Below are 18,690 nucleotides of genomic sequence, written 5' to 3'. Positions count from 1 at the left end.
TTATTTTTTGAGACGGTGTCTCGCCCTGTTGCGCAGGCTGGAGTGCAATGGCCTGATCTCGGCTCACTGCAACCTCTGCCTCCCGGGTTCACGCCATTCTCCTGCCTCAGCCTCCCGAGTAGCTGGGACTACAGGTGCCAGCCACCATGCCCAGCTAATTTTTATATTTTCAGTAGAGATGGGGTTTCTCTGCGTTGGCCAGGATGGTCTCGATCTCTTGACCTCGTGATTCGCCCGCCTCGGCCTCCCAAAGTGCTGGGATTACAGGTGTGAGCCACCATGCCTGGCCCCCCTTTATATTTTCGATCCTGATTCCTTTGCCAGCTTTAGGTATTATAAATAGCCTAGTGTATAAAAACATGGATTTGTCACTATTCTGGAAGTTATTTGTATTAAAATTTCTGTTTGATTTATGGGTTTTCCAGAAATAACTGCAGTTTTAAATTACGTATACCAATACTCTCACAGGATATGAGTATTAAGTTTGCCAACAACAAAGTGAGAGATGGAAACTCAAAACTTAATATATTTTTCCTTTCTTTTTTCAAGCTTGGGTGGAAAATTAATTAATTGCATGTGGGTGACTTAGAGTGGCTAGGATTCGTTTTCATCCTGAACTGTCCATAGCTGCTTCAGTCACCAGAAGCTTTTTGCCGGGAGTTATTTCTCCCTGTCTGAATACAGAGGATGACCCTCTCTTGCAAGTGGTATGGTGTTGTCCAGTGGCTGCTTGTGGAGCTTTGGAGAGTGAAGGAAATGATTTGCATCTCTTCATGGCATATATTTCCTGGTATGTATGGTGGGATGACCAATTCTGGTACTGGGCTTCATATACAAACTTCACATTCTCCGTATTTCTTTAAATGAAAATTTTGTTCTCACCATTAAGGCAGTGATATTTTCTTAAAACTCATGTTTGCTACTTACTCTATTCACTGCACAATAAGCAGTTGTGTACTTTTCGGGACATTTATCTCTCCCACACACAGTTTCCACTCTAGGAAATCTTACAGTGGCTAAAGAAGCCAAAGGTAGTATGTAGGAAAACTGAAAATCTCAGAGCAGGAATGAGAGGTGTCTTTATTTTAAATCTACTTGGGACGTGTTTGTCTTGTTAAACCCTGATCAGGTGGGTTGCATTATGTGATTGGGATTTAAGACCAAATTGAGTTCAGGTGAAAATGGTACACGAGTTGGCCAAGAATGCAGGGAGAATGAAGTTAGAAGGTATTTTTTTTTGTAGTGTATATTTAGTTCTAGTCTTTTTGAAAAAAAGTGTTTCTTTGTATTTTGGTTTTTTTTTTTTTTTTTTTTTTTTTTGAGAAAAGATCTTTCTCTGTTGCCCAGGTTGGAGTGCAGTGGTGCAATCACAGCTCACTGCAGCCTTTAACTCCTGGGCTCCGGTGAGCTTCCTGCCTCAACCTTCGGAGTAGCTGGGACTACAGGTGTGTGCCACTACACTCAGCTAGTTCTAATTTTGATACGTACATTTTTTTCTTTTTAGATGAAAGAAAACCAGTAAATCTTCAAATATAAAGTTATAATTAGGTTCCTTGGACTTACCTTTAAGAATGAATTCTAGCACTTTATATAAAAAAAATCTGACTAATATATAGTTTCCTACTTTTAATAAAGTTATGAAAAGCCAGATTTTATATATTAAATATTTTGCTATTTCACCAGAGTATAAGTTTAAATTATTCACCAACAGTTAATGTTTTTCTTTGAGAGTAGCAGCTACTCATGTTGCTAAATCAGTCTATTTATCTTTACTGATAGAGCTGAGTTTTATTACACGTTCCCTTAATGTTGAGCTTAAAAGTACTGTGATTAAAACCAAAGCTGAGTGTTGGGTTAAAGCCCTGCTTCATTTTTAAACTACATGTTATTTTTTCCCTCACCGCCCTTCTTCCCGTCCCCTGCTGAGAATGATCGCATAATGGGATGTTGACTTCTCATTTCTGTTATATTGTAAAGATAGGATTCATATTAATCATTTATTTAATTCTATATGTAGCTTCATTGTAGAATAAAAGTCGAGGTTAATATCTAAGTTTTGTACAGAATTTGTCAAACTTCATACTAAAGTTGCTTTAGTTCGTGTGAGGTGGGTTTGAGGTACAAGAAAATACTTCAAACATTTTTTCAAAATACTTAGGAAACAGTTAAAAGCATACTATTCAATGAAAACATAGCATGTTTAGAGTGGTTAAAAAAAGAATACTGTTTAAAACATAGGATACATCCACAGGATACTGACCTTGTAATAAAGAGAAACTTGAAGTCACATCACTTTTTCTTATTCTTCATATTAAGACTTCTAAGGTGGTCATAAAAACTCCTCTAGTTGTAAGTAACTTAACTAGATGGGTGATAATGTGGTAGGTTCCATATTCTGTGTGAGAACACTGGGAACCTGTCCTTTGTGTTTTTGTCTACGTAACTGGAAATGGTGGGTATTTCATCTTTGTCTGCCGTCTTGGAGTTGTCACCTGGGATCACAGAAAGAGCAGGGCAGTGCATGCTCCCTGAGTCCTCCAGGTCCTCTTGCTCACTCCCTCTGTCAGAGCTGCTTAGGAAGTCTTTCAGAACTTGCTTGAAGATGTAGACTATTTCCCATGGCAGCACATCATTTTCTGCCAAAACTTCTCGAAATCTAGAGGGAATGTGGTAATGAATATTCAGTTTAGAACATTTTTTGTTATATCTCTTTATCTCCAAAATACAGCTTGAATAATGTATACAAGTTACCCACCTTTTGAGTATTATGCATGTTGTTTTAAAATTATGCTTCTAGTAAAGAAATTTTAAATGTAATTTAAAACAATTGCTCACCAGACGTCTAGGCAGTTAAAGAATTTACATGATAGAATACAATTTCTAGTCAAAATATATGAGAAACTTAGACTTAGCAGTAGCAAGAATCATAAGAGAACATAGTATTTTTACCTGCTGAGAATAGTTCCAGTTTGGCAAGGTTGAACTTGTGAGCAAAGAACTTCAAGTTGTCTTTGTTCAGTCACTGGGATAGTTGTGTAGGGATTCTGGTAGTTTCTGAGCCAGCTGTAATCCACACCTGTTTTTTTCACTTTTTGTTCATTTTCAATTTCTTGTATTAATCTCTCTCGCTCCTTTAGGTGCCATTTTAATTCCCGAAACAGAGTCTTTGTCACTATGTCTGAGCCAGGATAGTGTGTGGGTTTGTAGGAATTGTTTTTGGGCCATTTCATCCAGCCAAAAAGTGGCATTTTTAGCCTGTGGAAATATTTTCACTTGTTTATTTGCTCAAAATGTTATGGTTCTTCTGAGCAAATATTTGTTTCTTTGCAATAAATTTGCCCGAAAAGTGCATGATTTTTTTTCACAGGTTAGCTATGTAGGTCAAAGTAAGATTAGAACATGGATTAACGTCTTAATTTTTAACTAGGTCAGTGGCAGAAACCAAGCTTTGAAAATGCTTTTATGTAGCTTAGCAGAAATTAGATATACAAAGTCAGAGAGAACATATAGACTGAATGATATCTGAAAATAACACTAACACTTGCTGTGAAAAGTTCTTATGAGACTTAAAATATTAATGTCGGGGCAAGTGCTGCCTACAAATACTTTTGATTTATGTTTTGGACAGAAAAGGTTTAAAGCTTACCTGTTAAGTTGATGGGCTGATGTGATGTTGCCAAAGAGTTGACTGAAGTTGGTGACGAAGCTGTGTTTCACTTGGACATATCTTGCTCTCCTAGATGTGTCCTCTGTTGAAGGAATGCGGCACCTTATTTACCCACTGAAACTGTATTTGAAATAAGTAACTTTCTGTGTTAGGAATGAGGCTGTGATGTCTTCATTTGGAGAGAATGCTTATTAATTCACCTTGTAAGTAAGCTAGAAGAAATGACAAAAATAACTTACTATTTAATCTTCACAAGTTATATAATGGTCTGCCTTTTCAATGTAGCTCAGTCTATTTGAAAAAAATGCCAGCAGCTATGGATGCTGGTCCTAAATGCATTCCGACATGTCTTTGGTAATGAAATGAAGAATGGTCGTCTAAAGCACCACAGATGCGCTCCGAGCTAGAGTGAAGACTGTCGCATGATGTGATGCTTTGCTGTGCATAGCTGTAGGTCACAGTTTAATGCTGTATTTTTATGCCTGTAGAGGTCTAAAAATAACCATGTTGCTTTTATTCTTCAGCTTAACTTTCAGGCCATTTGGAAGCCGGGTCACTGTCCCCTCTAATGAAAACAGGAAAAATAGATTAGACTTGACTATTTGCAGAACATACATTCTGAGAAAGCTCATTGTAATTGAGCGAAATAGGTAAAGAATGCTGATGTGAATTATAATTGTGAAATATTTAGCAAATGTTACATTTTGTATTCATTTTGTTTTTTCTTGCAAAATAGTTAAATTTGTATATTTAAGCAAGTCAAAATGCTAGGGAACATAATAAACACTTAGCTAGATAACTTTAAAATATACTTTATAATCTCTGAAAATATGGTAATAAGGCAGTAATTGGTTGTCAGGGAAAAATAGAGGCATAAGAACATACAAAGTTCAAAACAAAATCTTATAATTCATCATAGAAAAATCATTTTAGTGTTTGTTTTTGGAGCTGAGGATGAAAAACTTACATTTACTGTTTAGGTGCATATTGGTTTGTAATGGTTGTTATTGTGCTATTTCTTTTTTCTTTCTTTCTTTTTTTTTTTTGAGACAGAGTCACGTTGTGTCACCCAGGCTGTAGTGCAGTGGCATGATCAAGGCTCACTGTAGCCTCGACCTCCTGGGCTCAAGTGAGCCTCCCACCTCAGCTCCCTGAGTAGCCAGGACCATAGGTGCATGCCACCACAGGTGCATGCTACGGCATGCCTGGCTAGTTTAAAAAAATACATACACATGCACATATGTATATACATACATGTTTTATATATGTACATATATGTATGTATTTTATATATGTACATATATGTATATATGCATGTAATATACATATATACACACATATAGGTATATATACTCATGTATATGTATTATATATGTATATATAAATATACACACGTATATAATACACATACATATACACACACACATACATTTCTTTTTTTTTTTTTTTTTTTTTTTTTTTTTAGAAATAAGGTCTCTCTGTGTTGCCCAGGCTGGTCTCTAAACTGGGCTCAAGTAATCCTCCTGCCTCAGCCTCCTAAAGTGCTGGGATTACAGGCGTGAGCCACTGCACTGGCCCGTGCTAATTTGCTATTGCTAGAGTAGACAGTATAAAAGGTCTTTTACTCTCCAGTTCTCTGTTAAACGACTGCATACTGGTTTTCCCTTTTATAGTATTTGTTTCTTCTGTTGCTTTTCCTTTCAAATGAGCCATGAAGAATAGACATGGTTTACATCAGACTTGCATGTCATGCATGGTCAAGAGTGACGTGTGTGCTCATCCTGCGGCTTCTATTGCTTCTATGTTAGAAAAAGCCAGATGTCAGGATTCATTATTGTCAACTAGAAGGTTTTCACGTTACATTGCATATACTGTTAGGAGAAGGAAAGGAGTAAAGTTTATCATGACAGAAGTGTCCTACCAAATTTTATACTAAAATTACAGCGAATCTTGCTGCATACTCCTTTGAATAACCTCCTTGTTACTGCATAAATTTTTTTCCTCTGAAATGGTAACAAAAATATCAGAACATATTGGATATGGAACTTAAGCCAAATTTCTGTTCAAGGCCCTCTGCAGTCTTACATTATCCCTCCTTCAAGGCCCTCTGCAGTCTTACATTATCCCTCCTTACCTGGCTTGCTTTCTTGCTCGACCCCAGAGCACACCTTTTGTTTCAGCCAGGCCACATTGCCCCCTGACACTTGCCGTGCTTACTTCTGATCCTTCAGCTTTGGTTCAACTGTTTTTTCTTTTCTGAAAAGCTGCTTCTTTGTGTTTTTCATGTATCCACATAGTAATTCTCTTTTTCGTGGACCAGCTCAAATACCAACTCATTTTTTCCTTCAACCTGAGGGTCAACGTGAACATCTTCCTTGGCCCTGCTTTTCCTTTGAACTCTGATTTTATTTATCTTCAGTGTTAAACTTATAGAAAGACTGGTTTGGTCTGTGTTCCTGTTCTCTCTCTACTCCCCCCCACCTTTTTTTTTTTGAGATGTAGTCTTGCTCTGTCGCCCAGGCTGGAGTGCAGTGGCGTGATCTCGGCTCACTGCAACCTCTGCCTCCTGAGTTCAAGTGATTGTTGTGCCTCAGCCTCCCTTGTAGCTGGGATTACAGGCGTGCGCCACCACACCCAGCTAATTTTTGTATTTTTAGTAGAGATGGGGTTTTGCCATGTTGGCCAGCTGGTCTTGAACTCCTGACCTCAAGTGATCTGCCTGCCTTGGCCTCCCAAAGTGCTGGGATTACAGGCGTGAGCCACCGCGCCCGGCTTCTTTTCCCTTTTTCCTAATGCTTTCCAGTTAGATCCTGCTCTGTCCTCTACTATAATTGCTGACTTTCAGTCACTTAACAGATATCTGTTGACTGTCTGCCAGGGCCTGGATAGTTAGGGGCTGGGGTGTAGCAGTGAACAAGACAGACCTAGTTCCTACTCCCAAGGAGCAAGCCTCCAAATGTGAAGACAATTGTAAGTACACAAATCATCCAGTAAGGTAATTATAGATGGTCATAATCTATTAATATACTTGAAACACTTCTCCCACTTAGAACTGGAGGTCAGAGAAGACCTTTTTGGGTAGGGGGTGTCCTTTTAACAGAGATTTAGAGATGAATGAGCTAGCCACTGGAAGAGCTTCTTGAAGGCAGTCCTCCTTCTCCACTTACTTGTTTGACACCTGTCTTGCCATTGAAACCATTACCAAAGACCTTTTCAGAACTTTTCTTACCACCTTAACTCACATCGAGTATACCTTCCTTTGAACTTAATTGTGTAAACCAATTTTTCTAGTACTTAGTGTGTGCTACTTGCCTTACAAATTTTATTTTGTCCTGTCTCCTGAGATTATCAGATTGAAGTAGAGACCCAAATAATTCTCTGATTACAGTATTTCTTCTACTACTGTGTAGATAGAGAACATAAATATTTGTAAGTAAAGGTAAGGAAGTATCTTGGATTGTATTTATCTTACATTATAATGAGTTGAATAAATGTATTGTTTCTGATGAATTGCAAACGTACTAGGATATGTTGTGTGGACGACATAAAGCTTAAGCTATTAGGTCCTTTGCTTTTTGGTCATTGTCATAGTTTTCTAGTTTACACCTTGTTAGCTAAGTATTAAATTTTTTAAGACTTAAAATGAAATAAGACCATATCATGCATAATATATGTGTCTATGTAAAATTTTAAGGTCTGTAAGGAAGTACGTAAAAAGAGAAAAGTTTAGAAAGACAAAATTTTGGAACCTTGAAAAGCAAGCTAAGGAGCCAGGCATAACTTTTTTTTTTTTTTAATTAATTTTTGCATACAAAAACAATAAACATTTTCTAAAAATACATACAAACAAAAAGATGCGTATCAAACATATTAGGAAGGTTGCACATGGGAAGTCGGGGAATAGAAATGGGGGGTGGGAGTTAAAATAAATGAGAGAGGGACTTTATATGGATCAGTGATAATAACTCAATCCTCTATTTGACAAAGAAGAGGGAGAAGGAGGAGGAAGAAAAAGAAAGTGGGATAAAGGATCAGAAAGGGAAGAAAATAGAAAAAATTAGAGTACGACTCCAGGGTAGACCTGTTTTGTTGTCATTGAGTTGGTTGGTTGGTTTGTCTGTTGTATTCTTCATGTTTCGCCAAGTTGGCCAGACTGGTCTCGAACTCCTAGCCCGAAGTGATCAACCCGCCTCGCCCCCCAGAGTGCCGGGACCACAGGTGTGAGCCACCACGTCCAGCCCCCACATTGCTTCTGGCCTCCGTGGTAGACCTCCCAGACGGAGAGGCCAGGCAGAGGAGCTCCTCACTTCTACCCAGACACAGGGCGGCCGGGCAGAGGAGCTCCTCACTTCCCAGATGGAGCGGCCAGGCAGAGACGCTCCTCACTTCTTCCCAGACGATAGGTGGTCGGGCAGAGGCGCTCCTCACTTCCCAGACGATGGGTGGCCGGGCAGAGGCGCTCCTCACCTCCCAGACGATGGGTGGCCGGGCAGAGGCACTCCTCACTTCCCAGATGGGGCAGCCGGGCAGAGGCGCTCCTCACTTCCCAGACGGTGGGTGGCCGGGCAGAGGCGCTCCTCACTTCCCAGACGGTGGGTGGCCGGGCAGAGGCGCTCCTCACTTCCCAGACGGGGCGGCCGGGCAGAGGCGCTCCCCACCTCCCAGATGGGGCGGCGGCCGGGCAGGGGCTGCAATCCCAGCACCCTGGTAGGCCAAGGCGGGCGGCTGGGGGGCGGAGGCTGCCGCGAGGCCAGACCACGCCACCGCACTCCAGCCTGGGCAACACCGAGCACTGGGTGAGCGAGACTCCGTCTGTAGTTCCAGTAGCTCGGGAGGCTGAGGCGGGCAGAGCACTCGGCGTGAGGAGCTGGCGACCAGCGTGGCCAAGATGGCGAACGCGTGCCTGAAGCGAAAGGAGAAAAGGCAGGCAGCGGTGGCGCGCGCCGGCAGACCCAGGGAGTCCGCGGCGCGGGCAGCAGCAAGCCGAGTAGATTGCAGCCTGGGCCCGAGAGGGAAAAGAAGAAAGAAAGAAAGAAAGAAAGGAGGGAGGGAGGGAGGGAGGGAAGGAAGGAAGGAGAAAGAAAGAAAGAAGGAAAGGCAACTTTTTATATATTACAATCAGGGCTGCTTTATATAGTATTCAGCAGCACTCGATTGCAATCAAAGAAGGATTTTTCATTGTGGGAAGACTCATATCTTTTTTTTTTCTTTTTTTGAGACAAGGTATTGCTCTGTCACCTAGGCTAGAGTACAGTGGCATGGTCACAGCTCACTGCAGCCTCAGCCTCCTGGGCTCAAGAGATTCTCCCACCTCAGCCTTTCAAGTAGCTGGGACTTCAGGCACGTGCCACCATGCCTGACTAATTTTTTTTTTTTGAGACGGAGTCTCGCTCTGTCGCCCAGGCTGGAGTGCAGTGGTGCAATCTCGGCTCACTGCAAGCTCTGCCTCCAGGGTTCACGCTATTCTCCTGCCGCAGCCTCTCCGAGTAGCTGGGACTACAGGTGCCCGCCACCACGCCCGGCTAATTTTTTGTATTTTTAGTAGAGACAGGGTTTCACCGTGGTCTCGATCTCCTGACCTCGTGATCCGCCCGCCTCGGCCTCCCAAAGTGCTGGGATTACAAGCGTGAGCCACCGGGCCCGGCCTGTGCCTGACTAATTTTTAAATGTTTGGTAGAGACTGGGTCTCACTCGCCATGTTGCCCAGGCTGGTCCTGAACTCCTGGGCACAAGCAATCCTCCCACCTCAGCCTCCCAGTGTGCTGGGATTATAGGCATGAGCCACTGTGCCCAGGCTGTTTTTAATTCATTTTGCTGCTGAATTAAAAGTTGTGGATTATTGGTTCATTTTTCTTAAGGTAAAAAGTACATTTCTTTGGAGTTGTTCATATTAAAAACACTCAACAAACTAGGAATGGAAGGAAACTACTAGCATAATAAAAGCCGTATATGAAAAGCCCACGACTAACATCATACTCAATGAAAGGTTGAAAGCTTTTCCTCTAAGATCAGGAACAAGGTGAGGTTGCCTCCTTTCACCACTTTTACTTAACTTAGTACTAGAATTTCTAGCCAGAGCAATCAAGGAAGATTAAGAAATAAAATGCATCCAAGTTGGAAAGGAAGAAGTAACGTTATCTCTGTTTGCGGATGATATAATTTTATATGTAGAAAACCCTAAAGATTCCACAAAAACCTGTCAGAACTAGTAATTGAATTCAGCAAAGTTGCAGTCTACAAAGTTAACACACAAAATTCAGTCTCATTTCTATACCCTAACAATGAACAACCTAAAAAAGAAATTACAAAACTATTCTATTGGTAATAGCATCAAAAAGAAAAAAAATACTCAGGGATTAACCAAAGAAGTGAAAATCTGGACAATGAGAAGTGCAAAACATTGCTGAAAGAAATTAAAAACATAAATAAATGGAAGTGCATCCTCTATTCATGGATTGGAAGACAATATTGTTAAAATGTCAGTACCACACAACGTGATCTACAGATTCAATGCAATCTCTGCCAAAATCCTAATGACTTTTTTTTCATAAATAGAAAAATCCATCCTGAAATTCATATGGAATGTCAAGGAACCCTGAATAGTCAAAACAATCTTGAAAAAGAAGTACAAAGCTGGAAGACTCACATTTCCTGATTTTAAATTACTACAAAGCTACAATAATCAAAACAGTATGGTATTGGCATAAAGACACATAGACCAATGGAGTAGAGAGCCCAGAAATAAATAAACCCTCACATACATGGTCAATGATTTTCAGTAAGGGTGCCAACACCAATTAAGGGGAGAAGGACAGTCTTTTTTTTTTTTTTTTTAGATGGAGTCTCGCTCTGTCACCTAGGCTAGAGTGCAGTGGCATGGTCACAGCTCACTGCAGCCTCAGCCTCCTGGGTTCAAGAGATTCTCCCACCTCAGCCTCTCAAGTAGCTGGGACTACAGGCACCCACCACCATGCCCGGCTAATTTTTTTGTATTTTTAGTAGAGATGGGGTTTCACCATGTTTGCCAGGATGGTTTTGATCTCCTGACCTCGTGATCTACCCGCCTTGGCCTCCCAAAGTGCTGGAATTACAGGCATGAGCCACCGTGCCTGGCCAGGACAGTCTTTTCAACAAATGATGCTGAGAATAGTGGAAATCCACAGGCAAAAAAATGAAGTTGGATTATTACTTTACACCATATACAAAAATTAAGTTAAAATGGATTAAAGCTCAAAAGTAAGACCTAAAACTGCAAAACCCTTAGGAGAAAACTGAGGCCACAAACTTCACATTGTATCGGCAATAATTTATTGGATATGACACCAAAGGCAGGGGCAACAAAAGAAGAAAGACAAATTGGACTTGATGAAAGATTTGTATATCAAAAAACTCAGCAGTAAAAAGGCAGCTCACAAGATGGAGAAATATTTGCAAATCATGTATCTGAAAAGGAATTAATACATAGAATGTATAGAGATTTCCCAAAATGCAACAAGAAAAAAGACATTTTTATTTTTTTAAGAGGGGGGTCTTGCTCTGTTGCCTAGGCTGGAGTGCAGTGGTGCAATCATAGCTCACTGCAGTCTCGACCTCCTAGGCTGAAGGGATCCTTCTGCCTCAGCCTTCCAAGTAGTTGGGACTATAGGTGTGCAGCAGTGTACCTGCTATTTTTTTTTATTTTTTTTGTAGAGATAGGGTCTTACTATGTTGCTCAGGCTGGTCTTGAACTCCTGGTTTCAAGTGATCCTCCCACCTTCACCTCCCAAAGTGCTGGGAGTATAGGTGTGAGTCATTGCAGCCGGCAAAAAAGTTGATTCAAAATCGGCAAAACAGGAGTTGGCGAGGATGTGGAGAAATTGGAACCCTTGTGTACTATTGGTGAGAATGTAAAATGGTGGGGCTGCTGTGGAAAACAGTATGGTGGATCTTCAAAAAATTAAAAATAGAATTACTGTATGATCCAGCAATTTCACTTTTGGGTATATACCCAGAAAAGTTTAAAGGAAGATCTTGAAGAGATGTTTGTACACCTGTGTTCATAACATCATGATTCACAATAGCTAAAACATGGAAGCAACCTGAGTGTCCATATCCATACAAAGGAGTATTACTCAGTCTTAAAAAGGAAGAAAATTCTGACATACGCTCTGACATAGATGAACCTTGAGGACATTATGCTAAATAAGCCAGTCACAGAAGGACAGATACTTTAGGCAGGCACTATGGAGTGTGCCTGTAGTTCCGTCTGCTTGGGAGGCTGAGATGGGAGGATTGCATGAGCCCAGAAGTTTAAGGCTGCAGTGAGCTATAATTGCACCACTGCACTCCAGCTTGGGCAACAGAGCAAGACCCTGTGACAGAGTGAGACTCCATCTCAAAAAAAAAAAAAATCCTTGAAAGGACAAATACTCTGTGATTCCACTTATATGAGATTCCCTAAAGGAGTCAATATCATAGGGCCAGAAAGTAGAGTGGTATTTGTTGGTGGCTAGGAATAGAGGGAAATGAGGAGTTACTGTTTAGTGGATGCAGAGATGGTTTTACAAGATGAAGATTTCTGGAGATGGACGGTGGTGAAGGTTGCATAACATGAATGTATTTAATACCGCTGAACTGTACACTTAAAAATAGTTAAGATGGAGGATACCTTTGCTGAAAGAATTGTGAATAGCATGATTCATTTCTAGCAGAGGCTAAGTTTAGGACAGCAGCTTCCATTGAGAAGTCTTTCTGTGTCGTGAATAGCATTTTAATGACCTCTTGGCTCACATAAGCAAACAACATAGGGATGTATCTGCTGTGAAAATCCATGAAGCAGGGGTCTAGATGAGATTATATGATGATGTCTTGCAATGTGTAATTCATTTTGCTAGTAGAAGAATTCTTTGTAGAAGTTGGCAGATTAGGCCGGGCACGGTGGCTCACGCTTGTAATCCCAGCACTTTGGGAGGCCGAGGCGGGCAGATCACGAGGTCAGGAGATCGAGACCACAGTGAAACCCCGTCTCCACTAAAAATACAAAAAATTAGCCGGGCGTGGTGGCGGGCGCCTGTAGTCCCAGCTACTCGGAGAGGCTGAGGCAGGAGAATGGCATGAACCTGGGAGGCGGAGCTTGCAGTGAGCCGAGATTGCGCCACTGCACTCCGGCCTGGGCGACAGAGCGAGACTCCGTCTCAGAAAAAAAAAGGAAGTTGGCAGATTGAAGTGTTTTTCAGGGGAGTAAATCCTCCAAACAAAAACAATCCAAAATATAGTCAGTTCAGGTCCTGGTTTTAGTTCTACTTTGACCTCTGATTATAAACAATTTCATGTATGTTCTTACTACTTCTGGTTATGACACCCAGAGAGTCGTGCAATATGCATAACATGATGGTCAACCTCATATATTTGTGATTGCAACAATAACTTTGAAGGTTATGACTCATGAAGACACAGAAGCTCTAAACAACGCTGGCTTTGCCAATTTATTTTATTTTTGAAACAGGGTCTCACTCTGTCACCCATGCTGGAGTGCCATGGCAGGATCTCAGCTCACTGCAACCTCCGCCTCCCGGGTTCAAGTGATTCTCCTGCCTCAGCCTCCCGAGTAGCTGGGATTATAGGCATCCACCACTGCACCTGGCTAATTTTTGTATTTTTAGTAGAGACGGGGTTTCACCATTTTGGTCTCAAACTCCTGACCTCAGGTGATCTGCCCGCCTCATCCTCCCAAAGTGCTGGGATTACAGACATGAGCCACCATGCCCAGCCGGCTTTGCCAATTTAAACAAATCAGTCCCTCCCCTCCCCTCCCCTCCCCTCCTTCTTTCCTTCCTTCCCTTTTTTTTTTTTCTTTTGATGGAGTTTCGCTCTTGTTGCCCAGGCTGGAGTGTCATGGCACGATCTCGGCTCACCGCAACCTCCACCTCCCAGGTTCAAGCAATTCTCCTGCCTCAGCCTCCCTAGTAGCTGGGATTACAGGCATGTGCCACCAGGCCTGGCTAATTTTGTTATTTTTAGTAGAGACGGGGTTTCTCCATGTTGGTTAGGCTGGTCTTGAACTCCCGACCTCGGGTGATCCGCCTGCCTCAGCCTCCCAAAGTGCTGGGATTACAGGCATGAGCCACCACACCCGGCGGGTTTCTATTTCATAATCAAATAAATGTCCCTTCTTCCACCACAATGATTAAACTATGTATTTGGTTCTAGGAGGTATTTTCTTTGTCAATTATTGTGCTGAGAATTTAATCTTGAATTTAGAAACTAATCTTCTTATGAAGAACACAGGAAGATGACCCCAGGTCTAGGACTTGGAAGTCTGCATTGTGGAAGGATGTGGAAATGTGACATTTGATCATGGGAGGTTAGAGAGAATGTTAGAGGTTCAGTCTAGTAAATAATGGAACAGATACACTATGTGAATAAAATATTGTGTACCTCATCTATTTGCTCATCAAACACTTAGCAAAAACTGCATGTGTGAAAGTTTTCAGAGTCAAAATGGAGTCATTAATGTTAAAACCCTGACAAACAGAGCCAGGGAAGGCCATGAAGAGAGGAGTCTCACACTTGTATGTTTTATAACAAAAAAGACTCTACAAAACCCACAACCTTGCACAAAGGCCATCACAACCTTTCTCAAAAAATATTTCTCCAAGGACATCTGCCCAGCCACTGCTTGACCAGCTTCAGACTAGCATCACCCTGTTTTTGATCTTTGTAGCCAAGGATAATTATTTCAAAACAATTATGTACTCCTCATTTTTTCCTTTAAAAACCTTTATCTTTCTTTACTTCCCTGAATACACAAATAATTTATTGTGGTATGTGTAATTCCCATTGCAATGCTGTATTCCCAAATAAAGATCTTTCCTTGTTAGAAAAACAAACAAAAAAAAGAAAATCCATGAATTTTTCAGAGAGTGCCCTAAACACAATTTTATATGCCTCACTGGTTGTTAGGTTGTTCCTCCACTTGACTTTATCATTGTTTACTACTAGTAAAAAGCAGCATTGCCAAATAATCTCTAATTTTCCACTAAAAAAATGATGTTAAGCTTTTTGAAAAGTTCAGGTTAAACCTACTGTTGTTAGATTAATGTATTTGTTGCTTCCCTTTATCTGGAATGTGGCATTAGCTTTTTTATTTTAACCCCCTTTAATTCTTACTCAATTCCATGACTTAAGGTTTGACAGCTAAACACTGGGACTTCTGGATAACACACTGACAGTTTTGTTTGCATAATTATAATCGGCATTGTACATAGAAAGGATATGGCTACCTTTTGTTAAATCTGCGCTTTCTAAATATCAAAAAAGGGAAATGAAGTATAAATTTTTGTATAATCTGTGTGAAACATTTTATTTGCTTAACATTAGGGCTTTGCCCCTTTCCTGTAAGTCTCTTGGGATCTTGTGTAGCAGCTGTTCTCACTAAACACCAGTTAAGTCCATTCTCTGGTACTAGCTACAAATTCAGTTTTATATTCTACTTCACAATTTAAATAAACTGAAATATTTCTTTCTTTTTATTTTTTCTTTTCTTTTTTTTTTGAGACGGAGTCTTGCTCTGTCACCTAGGCTGGAGTGCAGTGGCATGATCTCGGCTCACTGCAAGCTCCGCCTCCCGAGTTCACGCCGTTCTCCTGCCTCAGCCTCCCGAGTAGCTGGGACCACAGGCGCCCATCACCATGCCTGGCTAATTTTTTTTGTATTTTTAGTAGAAACGGGGTTTCACCTTATTAGCCAGGGTGGTCTCGATCTCCTGACCTTGCGATCCGCCCGCCTCAGCCTCCCAAAGTGCTGGGATTACAGGTGTGAGCCACCATGCCCAGCCATAAAAGGAAATGTTTCTAAAAAAATAGTTAAGATGGTAAGTTTTATGTTATATATATGTACACGTATATATATGTATATACGTGTATATATATGTGTATATATGTATGTGTGTGTGTGTGTGTGTATATATATATATATATATATATATATATATATATTTTTTTTTTTTTTTTTTTTTTTTTTTTTTTTGAGACGGAGTCTTGCTCTTTCACCCAGGCTGGAGTGCAGTGGCGCGATCTCGGCTCACTGCAAGCTCCACCTCCCAGGTTCACGCCATTCTCCTGCCTCAGCTTCCCAAGTAGCTGGGACTACAGGCGCCTGCCATCACACCCGGCTAATTTTTTGTATTTTTAGTAGAGATGGGGTTTCACCGTGTTGGCCAGGATGGTCTTGATCTCCTGACCTTGTGATCCACCCACTTCGGCCTCCCAAAGTGCTGGGATTACAGGCGTGAGCCACCGTGCCCAGCCTTATGTTATATATATTTGCCACAATAAAAAGATTGAAAAACATGCAGTTAATATTTAAGGAGAAACTGATATTGAATTTCTTTTTTTCTGTATTTTAATTAAAATGCTACTGCATTTACCTTTTAAAGTTAAAAGTCACATTTCTTATCTTAGTTATTTATAGGAATTCTTTTTTTTTTTTTTTTAAGACAGAGTCTCACTCTGTCGCCCAGGCTGGAGTGCAGTGGTGCAATCTTGGCTTACTGCAACCTCTGCCTCCAAGTTTCAAGCAATTCTCCTGCCTCAGCCTTCCGAGTAGCTGGGATTACATGCGCTCGCCACCACGTCGGGCTAATTTTTGTATTTTTAGTAGAGATGAGTTTTCACCATGTTAGCCAGGCTGGTCTCAAACTCCTGACCTCAGGTGATCCACCGCCTCAACCTCCCAAAGTGCTAGGATTACAGGCATGAGCCACCGTGCCCAGCCAGGAATTAAAGTTTTGCTGCAAATGTTTTCTTTCAGATGATCACCTGCTCCCCTTCACCTAGTCAGAGCCATGCTGTTAAACTAAAAGTCAGATATTGTTATTTCTCTCTCTGCTCAAAACCCATCTTACTCAGAACAAAAGCCACAATCTTTATAATTACTCCCAGCTCCTCCCTGGTACTTCCAGCTCTTCTCCATACCCTTCTGCTCCCTACCCTCCATTTCTCATCATCCTCTTGCCGCCCCCTCCTGTGGGAGCCACCCAGGCATCTTGGCTCTCTCAGCTGCACCTGGTACACTGTTATTGTTGAGTGAATTAATGAGTAAATGTCAGGCAAACAGTAACCAGAGGAATGCTGATATTTTGGAACAGGCAAAAGTTGGCTTTGATGCAAACAGCATTTTATTAAAGTGTATTAGACAGGATTCTCCAGAGAAACAGGACTAATAAGATATATATAGATCTGTAAGAGGGGGAGGTTGGTGATGATACTTGGCGCATGTGATTATGGAGGCTGAGACGTCTCACTATATGCCTTCTGCAAGCTGGAGAAGAAGGAAAGTCAGTGGTGAAATTCAGTCTGAATTTGAAGGCCTGGGAACCAGGGTAACTGATGCTGTAACTCTCAGTCCAAGACAAAGCCTGAGAACCTGGGATGGGAGACTGCTGGTGTGAATCTCGGAGTCTGAGGGTCTGAGAATCAGGAACTCTAGTGTCCCAGGGCAGGAGAGACTGGATGTTCCAGTTCAAAAAGAGAGTATGTACCCTTCCTTATCCTTTTTGTTCTGCCTGGGTGGGCTCTCAGTGGATTCGGTAATGCCCATCCACGTTACTGAGGCAGGTCTTCTTTACTCAGCCTACTGATTCAAATGCTAACCTTTTCCTGAAACACCCTGACACAGCCAGAAAAAAATGTTTTACCAGCTATCTGGGCATCCCTTGGCCCAGTCAAGTTGACATAAAATTAACCATTACATAAAGTTTGTCTCAAATTTCAAGAATCAGTATCATATAGTCTCTTTGACAACAGTGCGTTTAAACTAGACACTAATGAGGAAAACATAGTTGATAGTGTATAATACATATCACAATTGTCTTTTTTCACTTAATATTCTGGACATGTTTATCTATTGGCATGAATAGAGCCATGACACTTTAAAAATGATACACATTAACTAAGGTATGCCATTGTTTTAGCTTTTCCCCTGTTGAACATGTTTTTCAGGTTTTAATTATTACAAATATTATGAAAATATACCCTTCCTCCCTGGAATCCTTAATAGCATCACCCGATTTTAATTTTGTCCACATCTCTAATCAGCATCTTACGTATCTATTATGTCTCCTCCACGAGAATGGTAGTTTCATGCAGGCAAGGACTTTGTTTTGTTTCCTGCTGTATCTTTAGTGTTGGAGACAGTGCCTTTTGTGCAGTAGGTGCTCAGTAAGTATTTGCTAAACAAATGAATGTTTCCATGCATGTCTTTGCACGTGCTTCGTTTACATGTGCTGATGTTTAACAAAGATTCTGAGGAAAAGTTGGATTGTAGGAGACGTGTGTTTTAAGTTTTGGTTAGTTTTTAGTTTTTATTTATTTTTTTTGAGATGGAATGTGGCTCTGTTGCCCAGGCTGGAGTGCAGTGGCACCATTCTGGCTCACTGCAACCTCTGCCTCCTGGGTTTAAGTGATTCTGCTACCTTAGCCTCTCGAGTAGCTGGGATTACAGGGACCTGCCACCACGCCCGGTTAATTTTTGTATTTTTAGTAGAGACAGGGTTTCACCATGTTGGCCAGGCTGGTCTTGAACTCCTGACCTCAAGTGATCCGCCTGCCTTGGCCTCCCAAAGTGCTGGAATTACAGGCGTGAGCCACTGTGCCTAGCCTGTTTATTTTTTTTTGAAACAGGGTCTTGCTCTGTTGCCTAGGCTGGAGTGCAGTGGCATGATCTTGGCTCACTGCAACCTCCACTTCCTGACTCAAGGGATCCTCCAGCCCCAGCCTGCTGAGTAGCTGGGACCACAGGCATGAGCCCACACCCGGCTCATTTCTATATTTTTTATAGAGATGGGGTTTCACCATGTTGCCCAGGCTGGTCTTGAACTTCTGAGCACAAAGTGATCCAGCCGCCTTGGCCTCCCAAAGTGCTGGGATTACAGGTGTGAACCACCATGCCTGGCTGTTTTAAGTTTTAATTAGCTGATTTCAGCTACTCAGGAGGCTGAGGTGGGAGGATTGCTTGAACTTAGGAGGTTGAGATTACAGTGAGCT

At 41.5% G+C, this 18,690-nt stretch overlaps 2 protein-coding genes across 6 annotated transcripts in view; one reads left to right on the top strand and one right to left on the bottom strand.

Moving 5' to 3' along the window:
• Nucleotides 1-18,690, top strand: part of TDRD9 (tudor domain containing 9) — a 129,994-nt gene that overhangs the window by 9,983 nt on the left and 101,321 nt on the right. The gene's annotated exons all lie outside the window — the stretch shown is intronic.
• On the bottom strand, nt 1,984-4,084 carry RD3L (RD3 like). Its single transcript, XM_055288075.1, has 3 exons — nt 3,647-4,084; nt 2,950-3,255; nt 1,984-2,656 (listed from the first exon to the last, which is right to left on the bottom strand). Exons 2-3 carry the CDS (start codon nt 3,246-3,248, stop codon nt 2,359-2,361), a joined length of 597 nt encoding a protein of 198 aa, XP_055144050.1. The 5' UTR covers nt 3,249-3,255; nt 3,647-4,084; the 3' UTR covers nt 1,984-2,358.

The sequence above is a fragment of the Symphalangus syndactylus genome, chromosome 8, assembly GCF_028878055.3.
Source record: "Symphalangus syndactylus isolate Jambi chromosome 8, NHGRI_mSymSyn1-v2.1_pri, whole genome shotgun sequence".
NCBI classification, from domain to species: Eukaryota; Metazoa; Chordata; class Mammalia; order Primates; family Hylobatidae; genus Symphalangus; species Symphalangus syndactylus.
Note: the sequence above shows the minus strand (reverse complement) of the source record. Positions and strands in the feature narration are given on the sequence as shown.